General features: G+C 39.2%; 1 protein-coding gene across 1 annotated transcript in view; it reads right to left on the bottom strand.

Annotated features, from left to right (window-relative positions):
* Positions 1 to 220: 220 nt before the first annotated feature.
* GLIS3 (GLIS family zinc finger 3) overlaps positions 221 to 20030 on the bottom strand; it is a 387825-nt gene continuing 368015 nt past the window's right edge. The window contains exons 10-11 of the mRNA XM_044272013.1: positions 9238 to 9420; positions 221 to 7403 (exon numbers count right to left, since the gene is read on the bottom strand). Of these exons, the coding sequence (XP_044127948.1) occupies positions 7267 to 7403; positions 9238 to 9420 (320 nt within the window). The 3' untranslated portion in view covers positions 221 to 7266. The remainder of the gene's footprint in view (positions 7404 to 9237; positions 9421 to 20030) is intronic.

Raw genomic sequence — 20030 nt, forward strand, 5'->3', positions numbered from 1 at the left:
TGGGACCTCACCAGCCAGAACATGGCTATGCGTGGGCCTCATCATTGGTTGTAGTACATGCCACAATATGTTAAGCTATCTCATTATTATATCTTATACCCAGAATGACTAAAAGAAGGAGACCTTTGTTTTTTATGATCTCATCATTTCAGGCTTCTCTCTTAGATAAATGTAGAAAAAAATTGTAAAGTCACAATCATTTAAAATATTTCCAGTTTTATTGTGTTGAATGTACACAAACCCTTCATTTGTACTTTTCAATAAAAAGAACTTCATGAAACAAGACAAAATAACTTACGATTATAAGAAACATAACTGTGAAAAATCATAAAATTATACATATTAATAGAAAAATGTTAAAAACATTGGATGACTTACAATAAAAAAATGTGTATAATAAAAATAAACAAATCATCCAGATATACAGTCTGATAAATGCTGCTGAAATCTATACGTGATTACATATAATTAATTATGTACAAACGGTTCTATAGTGTCTTGGAAGACATATTCATATTTTCCTGTCCCAAAGTGCTTGTTATAGACTACATTACATAAGGTAATCTTTTGTATGTACAGTACAGTCTCTTCAATTTTCTTGTCCACATACAGCATGACCCACTTACCACAAGATGTGCTCTTTGTAATTATCCTGGCCCCTCCAAATCCAAAAAGGTGTTATTTATAATATTGCTTTTACTTTATTACAGTTCATCAAAAAAGTGCTTGGTAAATCATTTGCTACGAGGAATAAAATACATATAGATATAAATGCTTTTTTTTTTACAGTCTATAGCCTCTTATATCCATTTTACATAAAATGTTCACATAAATCTACAATACAGTTCTTACAAGTAAACTCTTTTTGTGTTGTAGCTTCATCAACTCACTATTTACATGCAAAGTTGCCCATTACGTACAGTATATAGGTCATATATATAATTTGAGTGTGTATGATGCATCCACATAATGAAATATAAGATTAAATACCACTCAACAACACTTGTGTGTCTCCATTAACATTATTCATATGGAATTATTATTAGGAAATGAACCTGCACAAGCTGTTTTTGCTTTTTATCTGACATTGGACTATATAAATGCCATTCATAGAGTATACTTAATGTGAATCGTACTAACACTAACCGTAACCTATGAAAACCTTATGTTTAACACTCCACTACTAGCCTTGGGCTGCTTTCACATGAATGTAATGTAGGCATATTTTAGCATTCATATTATGACAGCAATATCCAGACCTCCTGAGGTTCTACTGGACAAAACCTAGGTTTTTTAGAAAATCTAAGTACTGTATCTATAATGTGGAATCTAAAATGCATTTTATATTATGGCCATATGAAAGTGGTCTATGAGTGTCAGTATATCCAAACAGGGTGGTAATGGGGCAAAAGAAAGTTGCACCATCACGGCACAGAAGCCAGCTCACATTCCTCTTACTCTAGTGGAGCAAAGCTCCAGCTACACAGCAGTTTCAGGACTTCATAGATTTACAATATAAAGAGAGTGATGGTGCTTTCTGATGAGTAGGTAGATTGGATGATGACATACATACTTTATGGTTCTCCAAAAGTTTTTTCTAGCATATACACTGTGAGAATATACTATGTACATGTTTATGCTACAATAACGCGCATAGCAAAATCCAGAAGCAGTAAACAACTATTAAGCAATACATTATGTATAAACACTTCTATAAAAGACTGCATAGAGTTAAACCATAAAAGTAAGTATCTACACATAAGGATTACAGCAAGGAGAATAGGTGTATATAGTACTGTATATAATTAGGTTGCGCATGTGTGAAGTCAATGCATGTATGTATATATACGTATGTGTGAAGTCTTAATGTGAAGCCATTACAGTGCTGAAATGGAAAGGTCTTATAGTGCAGTGTCATTTCAACATAGTTGATTTGAGAACACAGCAATGATGTCAACACTAAAGACCTATGGTAAGATACATATGTTGGCTACAATGAGGGTACATCCAGCAATCTGTATATAAACCGCTTGAGCACCAACATTTCATACAGTAGTGACAAAAATATCTGCTTAATAGTGAGAAAAAGTATAGGCTTCATGGAGTCTTCCCCTAAAAAAGAAGTAATGGCTATTACTTATAGTAATGGCTATTAAGACTGCGTAGTGGTTACATCTTAAAGGAGGTTATTCTGGACTACATTTTTTTAACAGACCTCTTCAGAGTGGCTGGACCCAAAGTGGAGTTCATACTTACCTGGTCTCTGCCCCTGGATTCCAGCTGCATCGCTCCATGGCCGGCACGGCAGGTCCCGAGTCTGTGGGAATCAACATCCTATTGATGGGCATCACATGATCACTGCAGCCACTCACTGGCGGTGACCTGTCACTCATCCTGCACTTGACCCAGTGACATACCGTATGAATGACAGGATGTTGATTCCCAGAGACCCGGGACCTGCCAAGGCACTGTGGGACAATGCTCCTGCAATCCAGTGGCAGGCACCAGGTAAATGTGAACCCCACCACAAGTCCAACCACTCTAATGAAGTCTCTTAAAAACTTTAGTCTTGGATAACCCTTTAACATCTTCTAAAGGGTAGAACGTTGGCATCATTTCTACTTACACCATGTTTTCTCAATAAAATTATTAAAATGATATACAAACACTTATCTGCCAAATACAAAGTGTATATTGTACTATAGTGCAGTGTTTTACAACCTTTAATTGCAGAGCACCATCTGAAAGGTACAAATATTTCTTACATTTACAGTCAAGGCTAATGGATGCTGGATGCTGAACATGACAAGCCTGTAGTGAACATAATGGACTTTTATAAAAACAGTGCTATGAAAAAAAATGTAACCTCTTCCAGAAGTTCAATAATATTGCATAACTGTCACATCAAATGGTTTTGAGGGTTTAAACAGTATTTCAATGAATAGAAAAAGGAAGCCTGAGTAAACCCTGAGTCAGTCTGGCAGGAGCAGCAGGTAAATGAATGGCTGTCCTTATCATACCAAGATGGCTTGAGTTCACCAGAATTAAAAAAACACTTATTAACATGTTCTTTGCTCTGACTTTGTGATGTCCATATGCCCTAATATGGCATATGGACAGAGGTTATCATCATGAGACAACCCTTTTGAGGAACACATGTATCTAACATTTCTATAACCCATGCAAAAAGTAACTCTCATCTTTGTTAATTTACAAATTGCACCAAATGTGATTACACAGTTGACTATTCAGCTATTCTTGTAAAATTCAACCTTTAAAAAAGAATATGGACTCCTACCATAAAAGTTATGTAAGCATTACAAAGTTTCTATAGGAAAACGGGCGGAATTTAGAACAGATTTTCATCTTTCCCAACTCATGCCTGAAAATTCTTTAACAGCCTAGTTTAAGAGAGAGTTACTTTCCATGGGGCTGATATGAGTGTTGGATAACTAATCCTCAAAATAAGTAATGATCAAAAATGTATCAGGTCTTCTTCGTATAATATTATATGAATTAAAGGGTCAGAAACAATTCAATCTGAAAAATTTGAAGCACTGTGAAGAGGAAAACATAGCTTCTGTATGTTGCAGTCCGACACATTTCTTCTACTATGGACACTTTGGAGGCCATTTATTATTTGCGGTTGTTTTTGTGTCAGTTTTAAATCAGTTATGTGTGGCTGCACCAAATTTATGAACTGGTGCACTTTAATAATATACTGTATGTGGCGTGAGTGTAATGTGGTTTACACCTTTAGGTGTAACAATACACCACGGGCTTGCCTGGCATAGGTTGTGACTTTTGGAAAAGTCCCCCATTGTAATGAGCCATAATCCAGGTCTAATCTCACTTTTAGTTCTTAAACATAGACCGCTGTGAAAAGTAGCGAGGATCAGGAAATGTTGCATAAATATTGCAGTTGCTATGAAAATGTTCCCATTGCCATGACTTGTGACCTTTTTGACGCCACAAAACTGCCATGTCTGAATTCATGATTGCATGCCAAAATCAAAAGTGGGTCTAAAACACAGAAAAGGTGCATATGTTTTCAGTACAATCTTTCTCTATTTAGGTTCCCCTCCTGGTGATAGTTTAGGCTAGGTTCACATCTGTAGCATAGGTTCTCTTTGGAGCCTCTGCCATAGATTTTGGGAAAATTGCAGGACAACATACCACAGCATGCTGCACTATTTTGTTCCATAGAATGACAGACTTAAAGGAGTTATCTCACTCCTAAAGTGAGCAACCATAGCCACCACTGATGGATAGCAGGGTGGTCGTAAGTAGTGTATAATTTGATGGAAAAATTAATCAAGCCAGCAAAGGAGGCAACATGGAGAATCACAATACATTTGTAAATGCCTTGTATTAACTTTCTCTACTTGATAAATTCAATTTACTGAAATGAGACAACCCCTTTAACAGAAAACAAATGGACCTCATAGTAGTCAATGGAACCAAAAAACTAAAAAATATCTGGAGATGTGAATATAGCCTATGAAATAGTAATGCAAAATATAGATCAATACACTGCTATGTGGAAGTGGCATGAGTCAGTATTGGAGATGAGCAAAGTTTACAAAAATTCGATTTGGCTGCTTTGTCAAATTTCACAAAGTAATTAATTTCGTCAGTTAAAAAAACACTCACCTTATCGATTTTAGCGCTAAGAGACCATACATCGCCGTGCAATCTAAATGGCAACCACGGCCTCTTCGTGCTCAAATGGATGAGTCGAGTGTGATTCTTTATTCTGCCATTTCAGTAAAAATTGATGCGTTGCCACGAATTCAGCTTCGCTGAGAATCGAATTTTCCCTGAAATTTAGATCGAAGTCCACTTCGGATACTTTGATTCACTCAACACTAGTCAGTATATTAGTTTAGTGTCTTATTTCAGCTCAGCATTCAATAATACTCCAGTAATTTATAATGTGGGTTCAGCTTCAATATGTTGACATACAGTATAGAAATGCATATATTAGCTAAGGAAACTTTAAATAAATACAAATTATAATATCAAAAGTTGAGTATCTCAGCATCTCACGTATTATAGAACAGAGCTCTATTCACAGTTCTGCTGGTTTCTGCTAACAGAAGTTGAGCTTCTGAGTCTGCTGCATGGCTTTCTGCATTACATCCTATATTAGATCAGTGTAATGTCTAGTGAAAAGACTACACTTACCAGAATACAAATCATCACAGCAAGCTCTGTATAGACACTGGGCCAGCAGGGATTGGTTGGATGGAAGCTTAGCAGCCTGCAGAACTGCAAATACGTCTTTAGTTGAGGATGAACTATAACAATTGCAGTAACTCAAGATCAGCAAAAAAAAAAAAGAAAAGTATTTGAAAAGATGAATTCTGGTGTAGATTATATGTGACATGCTGGTTTTGCCCAACCCTACCTTAGCTATTGTAAAGGTGCCTATGCACCTTCAATAGCTGTTGAGTAAACTCTTGTTTGGCCAACATCTATCTCTTTCGACTCCCCCATACACATACACGTCAAGTTTGTCTGAACATGTATGTGTTGTCAGTGAGGAAAAAGGAGAAAGCCATTGCCAGATATCTCTCACGGTGGCTTATTCCCAGGAGAACAAAATGATCAGGCAAAAAAATTCTATTTGCCCACTCCTTCTACAGATGATGTCGGGGGCTTCCGATACACATTAGATTATTAGCTAACTCTGACAATATGGCAGATTCAGCTGACAATACACTAATGTGTATGGAGTCCTTAAAGGAGTTGTCTCAGACTTTTATGGCCTTTTGCTAGGATATGCTATCTCCAGAATGGGGCCCCCAAAGTGAATGGAGAGCAGCTGCACATGCAGGGCCACCCTCCATTCACCACTTAAAATAGCTGAGCGTCATCTTGGCTATTTCCAGCAGTCTCAAAGTAATGAATGGAGTGGTGGCCACACTTATGCGGTGTACTCTCCAGTCATTGCTATGGGACTTCAAAAATTTTTGGGAAATTTCACAGCAATAAATAGAGAACACACAGCGCATGTGCAGTGTGCTCTCTTTCACTTCGGGGGCTCTGTTATGGAGATAGTAGCGGGTCACAAAGGTGGGACCACCACGTATCTGATGTTGATAGCATATCCTAGTGATATGCAATGAATATGTGAGATGAGCCAACCCCTTTAACCGCTACTACTGAATTACAAAATTATTAAAACATGATCAATGTGAGCAAAATAGGCAAGGCAGGCGAATACACTGAACCTAGACAGACACTGGTGTAGCAATCAAATGTAAACTGGAGATTAAAGGTTTACAGTACTCGTGGTCACCACAGTTCACACTATGCAGAAGAAAAGGTTTGTGCAGGTCCACACAGTTTTTTTTTCCTTGTTAATCCAGCAGCAAATAGATCCTTTTAATGACCACCTAGGTCGGGTAGAATCATGTGCCGATTTTAATGTTTGTGATAAGTGCAAATCTTTTATACTATATGTATAAAATACACTGTTCATCATGACTGATCATAAGTACTGGAAAACAAATTAGGATTGATTGCTACAGGAGTGTATGTATCGTTTTATACTTTAGGAAGTTTGGACTGCTTCTTTTTTCTTTTTCTCCTGTTTAGCTCCCCGATTGGTCAGTGCGACGGCTGAACAATTTTAGAGCAGCTTCTTAGGATAGACACTAGGGCACACACACATATATATCTACTGAAATCCATTTGAGCCATATTTGCAGTATATAGCATCTGATCACTAATTTTTTACAATTTTCTTTATTTTATGACAGTTTTAAACCAGTTGTGGTTTTATGTTTACAAGCAAGTGCCACATTTTTATTGTGCAGGTAGTTGGATGTCCAAAAAAAGAAATACAGTCAGCCTAGACCAGGTCAGACCAGGCATTCTTTGTGTCATATGTTTCAGTGAGCATTTATGCATGTGACACACTTTGTACTTTTTTTTGACAACATAAAATATTTTGCAGTGCCGCATTGTCCCTCTGGTGAAGGTTTTAATAAATGTAGAATAACTATTTATTTGATCCTATATACAAATGAATTTGATTTGTGTTATATTTAAAGCAGATACATTTAAATAGTTTGTACAATTTCCATTCTTTTTTTTATATTGTGAATTCTTAACATTCTAATTTTAATTTCCAGTTTCTGGTTCACCCTTAAATATAAAATTCATGTATTTACAAGGACTGATTTCTACGATCCTTTTTGTAAAGTCTTTTGTCTGAAATGGATTAGCATTGATGCACATGATATGGATAAGCCGTTTTCATCCCTCTGTGTAAACAGATGAGAGTTGGCTAGGACAACGATCAATTGCATTAATCTGCAGAAAGCTAGTATCTTCTGAGTTATTCCGCTGTGGGTCCCCGAAAAGGCTAGCTGATCCATTGGGGAAGTCGTAAACTGAAACAAAAAACAAGCACAAAATGATCAGTATTAATAATATACAGTATAACTACAAAAATTGCAAGTAACTATATTGTTCAGTATACACTGTATTTGTTCTTTGCATGCAGTGTTACTAGTAGAAATGTTAACACCTTTTTATATGCATGTCCTTGAAGGTACCGTCCCTCTTTTAAATTCACATGTACATTAGGCATTAAGGAATACCTGTTGTATTTTGATTAGCAAACTTTTTATTTCTGTTCTAAAAAGGATAACCCCTATACATCTAAGGCTGCTTTCACACTAGCGTTCGTCGGTCCGTTCGTGAGCTCCGTTTGAAGGGGCTCACGAGCGGACCCGAACGCAGCCGTCCAGCCCTGATGCAGTCTGAATGGAGCGGATCCGCTCAGACTGCATCAGTCTGGCGGCGTTCAGCCTCCGCTCCGCTCGGAGGCGTGCGGAGGCGTGCAGATCCGTCCAGACTTACAATGTAAGTCAATGGGGACGGATCCGTTTGAAGATGCTACAATATGGCTCAATCTTCAAGCGGATCCGTCCCCCATTGACTTTACATTAAAAGTCTGGACGGATCCGTCCGAGGCTATTTTCACACTTAGCTTTTTTTTGCTAATATAATGCAGACGGATCCGTTCCGAACGGAGCCTCCGTCTGCATTATTACGATCGGATCCGTTCAGAACGGATCCGATCGAACGCTAGTGTGAAAGTAGCCTAAGGGCCTAAAATCAGGTCAATAATCATACATATAAATGATTGCTCCATATAATTGGCCCATGTAAATGTGCTGCTGATCCTGACAAATGAACAAATACTAATTTATCACCCAAAATCACCATGTACCAGCTGCCAACAATATGTAAACTGAATGGGGGACAAATGGTTGTAATTAAAATAGTTTGTCCCCCATTCTGAAACTACCCATGTGAAAAATCCTTTAAATGAGCAGAAATCAACTTGTATATCAGTGATCATTATTGACTCGGCATCATCGGCCTGTGTAACATGACCATAAGACTGGCTAGCCTTCATTTTGCCTACAGCAGTGAGAATTAAGCAATGCATGGCACCCACTGAAATAAAAGGGCATGTAAACATGTAATGCATAGACAAGTCCTCCAGTTCTTGGCTCTGGTTAATAGAAAAAGGCCTGAATGGGAAACCACCTTCTATTACACACATATGCCATAGAAAAGCAAATGACAAGGCATTGCCTAAAGCAGACACTTTAATTGACACAAAAATGCATCAAGACAAAAAAATATTCAAAAAGCAGTACCTTACATTAAATACAGTAGCTTGTACTGATCCTTAGTTCCATCCTGTATTATAGAACTGCATTCAGAATTCTGAAATCTGTTTGCTGGTTCAATGTCCACTTACCTGGGTCTGCTGTCAGGTAAGTGGTGAGTTGAACACCAACCCATAAGCTTGAGTGTGGCTTGACTGCATGGCAATGCCTGTTTACAGCATGTTAAAGCTTCTGATTGATGTATACTGTTTGACGGGAACACTGCCCTGCTCTCATGTATATCACTGCTGTTCTAGATGCCTCCCTGCTCTTTTGCCATTCTGCATGGTCATACTCAGAGCCATCATCCCCAGTCTGGATTCAGACCACAGTCCATCAGTTGAGTACTGCTCCTGAGTAAAGCTGCTAGGATTATACCTGTCAACAGGCTAGCTGAATGATCTAGATAACTAATGGTATCTCAATTGCAAATCTGGACTATACGACAAGTTGTACCATGGGGTCAGTAAATGCTCATTTTGTATTGAAGCCCATCTAAATAAACAAATGGACAGACATAATAATAGATTATAGCCTATACCTGTAATACCAGAGTGAGATGTGAATGCCCTATGAAAGACATCAAAGTCTGTTTTGTTCCCACAACCATGAGGCAAGCAGTCTTCAAACTGAGGCACCATGTTGCATGCATTGCCATGCTGCATGCTTCTCTGAGGATCATTGTAATATGGGGGGCAAAATGTCTGCAGTTGCCCATAAAATCCTAAAGAAACAGAAAAAACATTCATGGTTAATACTCAGGATTAAATTAATACATCTATATCTCTACACTTGAGTAAGGCATCATGACCCCATTTCTTGAGAAGGGTACTCACAGAAGTGCATGGGACCTTTACTGTACCTCAATTTCAGACATATGGAGGTATGATTATAAAAAAAGACAAGGCATTCGCCATCAGATGCTGTATGTGGGGAGAATATCTGAGAACATGGTTGCCATACAGTGCATGAGGACTTACCTTCACTAAAACCTGTATTTTGAGGGGAGCTAGGCTTTAAAGGGAACCTGTCACCGGGATTTTGGGTATAGATCTGAGGACATGGGTTGCTAGATCGCCGCTAGCACATCCGCAATACCCAGTCCCCATAGCTCTGTGTGCTTTTATTGTGTAAAAAAACCGATTTGATACATATGCAAATTAACCTGAGATGAGTCCTGTACGTGAGATGATTCAGGGACAGGACTCATCTCAGGGTAATTTACATATGCAGCAAATCGTTTTTTTTTACACAATAAAAGCACACAGAGCTATGGGGACTGGGTATTGCGGATGTGCTAGCGGCCATCTAGCAACCCATGTCCTCAGCTCTATGCACAAAATCCCGGTGACAGGTTCCCTTTAAGAAAAACTCGTTCCTACAACTACAAAGTAGCTGGTGTTCTTTTGAGTACAATTTATTTTGTATTATAAATAACTAAAATTTGTTCGGTACCAGTAAGATATAATATGTTGAAGCTGCATACATTTGTCATGACAAGAAGAGAAGAATAAGACTAATTGCTTGAGGTTCCCTGTGAACGCTGTTAACACTGAAACTCAATCACTGTAAGGGTAAACTAAGGAAAAATGAGACATCATTTTCTTTGAATGTGTCACAAAACATATGTGTTGTATTAAGTCAGCATTTCTTAAAGAGCCGCAGGACGTACTATGGTGAGCAAGCATTCATGACTCGGCTGTATAGTTTAATAGCTCCGTAACATTCATGCCAAGATGTTTATCACAGTTTCCAAGAATTACTTTATTACATTCTTAGTTTCTCATGATTCGTATTTATTACTTTACATAAGGACTTTGAATCAACAAGCATCACATCAAATTCCACAGAATGGGGAAACTAATCCTCTGTAAGAATTGGTGCCGAAGCTTCTGAACCAGCAATTGCAATACACGTATATAGTACAACCTGTTGATGTACTGCAATCGGTAGAATAAAAGTAGCTTCTAAAAGAATGGCAGAAAAGGCTGAGAATAACAGCTGCTCAGACATTATCTTCAGTGCCTCTGAATCATATAAATATCGGATCCGGTATTAGGTAAGCACATATTACTCAGGCTATTTGGATATTCATGTATTAATGAACTGTTCTAGGAATGCATGTGGGACAGTGAACCAAATGCCTGTGGATATCCATTGTCCATAGTGTTGAAGATATGAAGAGTGTAAATGACTAAATCATCTGCTTCTTCACACTACATCCTTGTGCACGCAAAGTACTAAGTAGAAGTAAACAACCAAATACAAACATAGACCACAGCTCACCCTTGAAACGCTGAAAATATGTTACACCCTTGAAAATGTGTTAAAAATGCAAAGGTGTGTATGCTTGGAAAGTAAGTAAGGAAAGGTTGGACTGTTCCCAGGACAGAGGGCATAGGAGACATAATCCACAAAATATATATCTTAAATCCAGCGCCTATCAGTAAAACATAACTTTTAATACTACAAAGTAAACATTCACATGGAGTCCCTCTGCATACATGTTTTGCACACAGAGCTTGCACTTTGTGCAATGAAACATGTAAGCAGAGGGATGCTGTGTGGATTTTAACTATGTAGTATTAAAAGTTATGTTTTATCTTACAGACAGGCATATCATTCAGCACTGGAAAACTATTTTTGGATTCATGCCAACCCATCTATTCTGGATACTGCCCACTATTCTTTGGTCATCATGAACACCTCTCTCTGGACTGCATGAAAGCCTTAGTTTACCTGTGGGGACAGGCACTAGATAGCTGTAGTGTGGCAGATTGCAGGTTAATGGTGTACTGGGCACTACTCATTATCTCTTCTTTAAAATCAAAGCCTGCCCAGGAACGGTAGATGGCAACTTATCTCAGTTGTATATGCGGGCAGGTTCTTGATACAGGTAGCTAGAGGCAGGACATTTGGTGTGATTTCAGACGTAGGTGCCATATTTTGGGAGCGCAACAATACATCTGTGTTTTGTATTCATAGAGCTTGGGAGTCACCACTGAAGCCAGCCATTGGTTGCAGCAGAGCATGTGACCATGCTGTGCCTGATGTAAACACTGGAGGCAGCGTGTACAACCGAGTATCGGGGAACAGGTAAGTATTAATCTTCTGGTCAGAGAGGCAGGCTGCGAGCACTTGCTAAAATGTGATTATTCCTAGGGAACCCCTTTAAGGAACATTAAAACAAATCACTGCTGAATGCTATTTTCATGTTACCTGATGGGTCCAGTTTCAGGACCTTGTACCAATAAAAAAAAAAAAAAACTTTTCTGCTCTTCTCACTCCTTTTTAGGTTCTGGATCTCAAAGAAACTTGTGCTGTATTTAAGACCATACAAGCTTAAATGGGGTTTTCCTAGAGTGGGGTATTGATTACCTATCTTCAGGATTGATCATCCATATATAATTGGTGTGGGTCAAACTCCTGGCTTTCCTGTCAGTCAGCTGTTTGAAGAGGTCATCATGCTCAGGTGAGCACTGTGGCCTCTTTCTAGGCCAGTGACTAGAGATGAGCAAAGTTTTGAAAAATTTGATTCGGCAGCTTCACCAAAGTTCAACGAGAAATTGAATTCATTGTGAATTAATTCATCAGAAATCACTATAAATTAGGTATACCCAGGCAACTCTTCTTAGGGTACGGCTACATGGAGCGTCCGTGCTGCAGGTGGGTTGCAGCTATGCTGTGGTGAAGGCCAATTAGCCTGCAGTTGTACTGTATAGTTGGTCTTCATTGTTAATGGCCACATGGCACCTTTAATGCACCTTTAAAAAGGAGCTATACCTATTTCTTCAACCCCAGCACTCTCCTGCCCTACAGTGGGAGCCCTTCTTCTACCATCTGCTTTCCCTCCTTTTACACATCATCTAGTATCAATGAGAATATGTCATCAGGAACTTCCAGCTCCTCCTCTCTCTTTTTCTTGCTGACTTTTCTAGGACATGGAGATTTTGAAAAATGATTTGAAAGAAGTAAAACCAGCAAAAGATAAGAATGGTCATCATTAAGACCTTCTTAGTTTACAGCTGATGTAAGAATAAGTAAAGGTACAAATAAATAAATAAATAAAACTGACGCAGAATAAGTCTCCTTGCACTCTCCCTGCACACAGTGATTGTGAGCCAAAACCAGTAGTGAAGCCTACTCAGACATAAGGTATAATGGGAAGATCTGCACCTGTTCTGTGTTTCTGACCCACACCTGGTTTTAGCTCACAATAACTGAATGAAATAACCGAGCAAATAACTGAAGTGTGAACTCAGCTTTCATCGTTTTAAACAACACTGTCCCTAGTGCACAAACGCTTGCCACGTCTCTCCCTATGCTCAGCTCACAATGGCGAAGTCCGCATGGGGTGAGGGTTTTATAGAACTGTGACATCACAGGGGATGTTTATCTGTGGATTGGCTGGCTGCATGGCATTATGGGTGATCTTGCGTTTCAAGGCTTGTCTCCTCTGCACTTAGCTTCACTTTGTAAAACCGGATTGGCTACCATGAAGCACGAGAAAATTCATATTTGTTGCAATTCTTAGTTTTCCTAAACTTTGGACCGATTTCCGCTTCAAATGCTTCGCTCAACAATATCAGTGACATCACATTCATCAGTCACATGGCCAAGCTGCAGCTCAGTCCCATTCAAGCGCAGACACTATACAATGTACAGTGCTGTGCTTGGTATGCTGTGAAAAGGCCACATCAGTCACTGGAGTGCCCTTGACACTTCAAACAGCTTACCAGTGGCGGTGCTAGTTGTCGAACCTCCACACTCAGATATTGATGCTCCACCCCGAGGATAGGTAATCAGTATTCTACTCCCGGAAAACCCCCTTAACTGTTGGAATTGCCCTTTAAGTAACCATATTTTCCTTTGGGAAAATTATTTACTAAGGTAAATGTAATCTAAAACTCTAGCAATGTCTTGTAAAACCACAAAGTGAATAGTTTATACAAGAGTCCCTGCTCAAACTTTATATTATGCTTTGATGATTAAATACCGACCACTCTGTGGTTTGGTAAGTAATGTTTGTGCTGTAATGTCCAGCACCCTTTGATCAGACACCTCCCTTAATAAGGAAATACTCAAATATTGCAGTCACTTTGTTGAAAATTACTTCGACAGATTTTACAAAGTGGCATGTAGAACTGAAGAAAACATAGCACATAAGTGTACGTGGTACTATACAAAGATCTGCATTAAATGTGATGAAAAATATATTACAGCCATAGCTATAAAGAAAAAACTTCAAACTTTCCCATTTCAAATCTCAGAATTGTTTATAGTGGTCCACCATATATCTGTATATCTATCTATCTATCTACTATCTATACAGTACATATTTTCTTGTCACATACTATTGCTTTTCAATACAATTAAGGCAATGGCACATAGTCATAGACTGGCCAAAATTACCCTTTTGTAACCTATGTTCGGTTACTGAAGTCTAAGTGCACTTCAATGTACAGTGCTCAAAAAATTAAGGCAGCACTTAAAGGAGTATTCCAGTTGTCATTTGCTGATGTATTTGCTTATATAATAGGAAATAATTCCATTTTCAAATTTACATGTATTTAAAATCCTGCTTACATACCTTTCGCATTTCAGGCAGTTGACCTTTATTTGCATAGTCCATATCTGCACAGTAGAATGGTATAACCTAGGGATCAGTCTGTGTAATTTATCCATGGCCTATCTGAAACATGACATCACTCATGTGACCCCTGACAATTGGTAAACAACTGGGTTACATGACATATATGCTGTGTCAGCATACAGGACACAATGATGGGATAACTAAATAGGACTAATGGTAGAATAATGATTAATATTGTGGCTCTTACAATAACGACATCACTGTGTGTGTATTTGCATGGCTGTCTGCCATTGGGTGAATTGTAAAATAACTGCCTCTCTCTAGGTGATGTTGTAAAATGGCTGCCTGTCTCTAGGTGATGTTGTAAAATAGCTGCCTCTCTCTAGGTAATGTTATCATGTTGTTAAAATGAACTATAAAACAATAAAATACCACATACAGAGGAGACACAAGGAGAACACTGTTTGATCTGCTTCTATACAGGCACTGACAGGCATAATGATGAGATGCTGCTAGGTAGTAGTACTGTCTATACAGTTATATTCTGCTGTTCAATACACTGGTATGCCTAGAAGTTAACTAAATGGCAGCGATCACATGACTGATGCTATGTTTGGTCCTATTTGACACTCCTATGGATGCATTACACAAGGCTAAAATGGACCACGCATGCTACTGCAATGGTTACAATGGAAATACCTCTTTAAGCATCACAGGATAAACCAAAGTAAGGGTTTTTCCAGGATTATCTAACTAATGACCTATCCTCTGGATAGGTTATCAGTATCTGATTGGTGGTGTTCCGATACCCGGGACCCCCACTGATCAAGTGTTTAAGAAGACACTGGTGCTCGGATAAGTACCATGGCCTTCTCCAGTTTTTCCTAGGCCATATGACGTCACATTCATTGGTCACATGGCCTAGGAGAAACTCCGCCCCATAGAAGTGAGTGGGGTGAGCTCGATACCAAGCACAGCCGCTATATAATGTACAGAGCTGTGCTTGGTGAGCTGAGAGAAGGCAACAGTGCTACTGCGAATGCCAGTGCGTCCTCAAACAGCTGATCGATAGGGGTCCCGGTTGTTGGACCCCCACCCATCAGATACTGATGACCTATCCGCAGGATAGGTGATTAGTTAACAAATCCCAGAAAACCCCTTTAAACTTCATAGATCTCAATCTGTCCAGTTAGAAGGCATATTTAATTGTGAATCAATTTCACCTGCTTTGCACATGAAAGTGACAACAGGTGCACTGGAGAGGCAATGGCAAGACAACCTCCAAAAGGTGGTTTTACAGGTGGTGGCAACAGACAATTATTCTTTTCTTTGCCTTTAAGACTGAGTTTTCTCTAGTTTTGCACGTTGCTACTGCCCTTTTCACTACTGGTAGCATGAGGCAGTACCTGCAGCCCAAACTTGGTGCACAGGTATTCCTGCTCCTCCAGGATGGCAGATCCAGAAAAAGTGTAAGTCAATACATTTGGCTTAAACATAATAATTGAGTGGCGAATGGCTTTTTTGCTATAAAACATTTTTCAGATATTGGATTTTATAAGGTGATATTTTTATTATTTATGAAGAAATTGTAAAAACACTTAATATCTCACTGTAACATTCATGGTATTGTATAGCGCAATGTGTTTAAGACATGTGGTCTAGTATATACAGTCCAACTTCCAAGGCTGGTCTACATCTTGACACCAGTTATAGTGGAAATGGTTTCAGACCATATCAAAATTATCTGATTTGCTGGGATTTACGGCACATAAAGGAAAGTTATATAGCACTATTGCTCTGGTTTATGGTTAGACTATAATTTATGGCCTGTATTAGTTGCTGAAAAAGTTCTCTTGCTACTTCGTATTGGAGTCCTTTGTAGCCAAACATATTATACAGCTTCCAGAGCTCTGCTTTTTCTCCCACAGGAAATCTACAGCTGTATAATACTAATAGTTGATAGAGTGGTTAGTCTATCTTGGAGTCATTTCATAGTTTCCTTTAAAGAATTAACACTTCCAGATTTCTATGAGATTGTAAGGAGTGCAGCCTTCCAGTGGGGAAGTACTTGCGACTCCTTCCTGTTAGCTAAGTACATTGGCTGCAAAGAGCCTCTTTTTATTTCCTGGGTACAGCCAATTTAAACTTAACAGGTTGCAGATAAAAAATCCCCATTGTTTGGCAACAGGCTGAGGTGAAAATTTAATAACCACAGCTACAGATGTTTAAATTACCAGTATTATTACAAAACTACCAGGCTTATAATAACAAGGATTTTCCACTGCAGATTACTGCACACAGGAAAAGCACTAAGGAAGAAATCAAGCAACCTACAGTTACATAATAATCACACTACATGGCCACAAAGTCAATTCTAAATTGTAAAATAATGATGTACTTGTCCTCTAGCACTGTGTGATAATTACGGTGCTTGGTCTGTGATATTTAAAATGCAATATTAGACATACAGAACTTGAGTCTGAATTATTACTAGAGTCGTTTTGAAGGGTTGTCCAGCACTGACATGTTTTTTTAAATACCACCTCTACCCTGCCGGATCTGTGAAGGGAAGCATACTTGTCTGCTTCCACTCAAATCTGGCTCTTCACTGTGCTTTGTCCCCCACTTCTAGCACAGACAGGGTCATGTGCATCACTGTATCCAATGACTGGCCTCACTGCTGGGTCACGTGCCACATGGGGACACATTACTGCTGATGACAGTCATTAGCTGCAGCCTGTCCATGCCGGAAGTAGACCCATGGAGCTGTGAACCAAGCAGCAGGGAGCATGTACTGTAAGTATGCTTTCCTTCACAGGTCCGGCTTGGTGGAGGTAGTATTTAGAAGACATGACAAAAAAAAAATATAAAAAATTATTTAAAGGGAACCTGTCACCGGGATTTTGTGTATAGAGCTGAGGACATGGGTTGCTAGATGGCCGCTAGCACATCTGCAATACCCAGTCCCCATAGCTCTGTGTGCTTTTATTGTGTAAAAAAAACAGAATTGCTACATATGCAAATTAACCTGAGATGAGTCCTGTCCCTGAGATGAGTCCTGTCTCTGAGATGAGTCCAGCGTGAAGGAGCCCAGCACCGCCCCGCATCCTCCGAATCTGCTCCTTGCTCTCCGACGTCAGAAAGCTAGAGCGCCTTAATCTCGCGATGCGCGAGCTAGCGCATGCGCTAGCTTGCTCATTGCGAGATTATGGCGCTCTAGCTTTCTGACGTCGGGGAGCAAGGAGGAGATTCTGAGGATGCGGGGCGGTGCTGGGCTCCTTCACGCTGGACTCATCTCAGAGACAGGACTCATCTCAGGGACAGGACTCATCTCAGATTAATTTGCATATGTATCAAATCGTTTTTATTACACAATAAAAGGCACACAGAGCTATGAGGACTGGGTATTGCGGATGTGCTAGCGGCGATCTAGCAACCCATGTAATGTCCTTAGCTCTATACACAAAATCCCAGTGACAGGTTCCCTTTAAGGAATAAAGTTATCCGACACATATCATATATCACTAATCTAAGACGGTAACTGACTGCTTAAGATTATTGTCTCTGCAATCTTTAGCAGCAAGATTTACAACCAGAAAGCTTATGTGTATCCATCTAGAAAGGGTTACATAAAGCTCTAGGACACCACAGAGACAAAAGGGAGAAGATGGACCATCATGCCAACATTTTTCCCGAGGCATAGCAACGATTCATTAGGATGTCACAAAACATCTCAGAGGAAAATACAAGGAACTACATGCTTCTGCCAAGCATACAACAAAAATTCTTATCTCACATTTGGATGAACTCCAAGCCATTTCGTATAATTATTAAGAACATGTGAGCTAGACGTGGAACACAGTAAATCTAGTGCAAAGTGAAGTATGCACATCACATCAAATATTGTGGTGGTATAGCCATGGTGTACTAATGCTATGTTGCTTCATAAGCCAAGGCAAACTTTCATGTGATTATGCAGAAAAGCAATGATATAAACCTACATCTGAATGATTCAGAGAGCAGTTAAAGTCTTAGCTTGAACATAATAAAATGTATATTCCTGACAAATCAGTTCTTTGAAGAAACGCGACTAAAGTAGCCATGTTATTGGTGCCCTGTGGTGGTCACTACTATGGGATAATGTGTCTCTCAATATTATGGGGGCAGTCTGATAGCAGTATTAATGGAGGTGCTTTGGTGGTACTATTAAAGAAAAAGGGTGTACTGCAGGTCTCACTTTTTCAGTACAATTTGTGCTTCATAAAACCTTTATTTTTATAGCAATAAATCTTCATAACCACCAACCAACTGCATCATGCTAGATAGTAGCATGAAATAAAAGCGCTGAGTGAGCACCAGTTCTGTAAGCACAAATACCTTATTAACGAGGTATAAGGAAAAATGGGTTGTGTGGTTTAAGCTGACAGAAGGGTAACAGTTAAACTTGAGTGAATATCCTAAATTTCATTTTGGGTCTGATTCAGCTGTCAGGTTCAATTTGGTCCAAATAAATTTAGTCTAATTCAAAAGTTCCCCAATTGCCCTCAAATGTCATGCATGACGCTCAGAGGTCTCCTTGGACTATATCAAAACCCTTTCAAGTGACACTGACATTTATGACTATGGGTAAAAGGATGGTGGCCAGTGGTAACAAACAGCCTGTTCAATAACACACTGCACTGTTGGATTTTTTATGCTCTCTGTCAGACATCCTATCACTCCTATATATAACCCAAGAGAACATATGCATTTCCTGCTTGGGATGTTATATGGTGTCTATGACTCCTCCAGTGAGTCATCAATGACTGACACATAGAGTCCTTTACGATTGCCTAAGGCAGCTGAACAAGGTAATTTGGTCCTTCTTTATCTTCCCTGTCTTCTGACATCTAAAATGGTGGCTGCCATTTTAAAGGGGTTGTCTTACTTCGGCAAGTGGCAGTTATTATGTAGAGAGAGTTGATACAAGACACTTACTAATGTATTGTTATTACCCATATTGCTTCCTTTGCTGGCTGGATTAATTTTTCTATCACATTGTGCACTGCTCGTTTCCATGGTTACAACCACCTGCAATCCATCAGTGGTGGCCGTACTTGACTACTATAGGAAAAAGCACCAGGTCTCTGGTGGCTGAGAGCATTGGAGAGCACACAAGCATGCACTTTTTCCTATAATGTGCAAGCATGACCAACGCTGCTGGATTACACAGTGTTCATAACCATGGAAAAAAGCTGTGTATAATGTGATGGAAAAATGAATCCAGCCAGCAAAGGAAGCAATATGGACAATCACCATACACTAGTAAGTGGCTTGTATTAACTTTTTCTACATGATAAATGCCACTTCCTAAAGTGAGACAACCCCTTTAATCAATTTGTGCAGGACAAATCCCAAAGTTTTGGACTGACTGAAAACCAAGGATTTTGGCACATTCATAATGCATTTCATTTGCATACTATGGAATTGTTCATCTCTAGTAACAGAAACAACCCATTTTAGCTGTTGCTTTTATGCTGTTTTCATGGGGCACATTTGGGACTAATATTACAAGTGAGCATTTTTTTAAGGTTGTTGTCCGCTGTTTATTAAAAGAAGGCCTATGCTCAGGAGTCAGGATAGACCATCACTAGATGATTTGTGGGGGTCCAAAACCCCACATCCCCATTAATCAGCTGTTTGGCAATAGCTACGGGCAGACAGGTCCATCTACTTTATCATGGACTGAGCTTGTCACTACA

This window comes from Bufo gargarizans, chromosome 1 (genome assembly GCF_014858855.1).
Source record: "Bufo gargarizans isolate SCDJY-AF-19 chromosome 1, ASM1485885v1, whole genome shotgun sequence".
Classification (NCBI taxonomy): domain Eukaryota; kingdom Metazoa; phylum Chordata; class Amphibia; order Anura; family Bufonidae; genus Bufo; species Bufo gargarizans.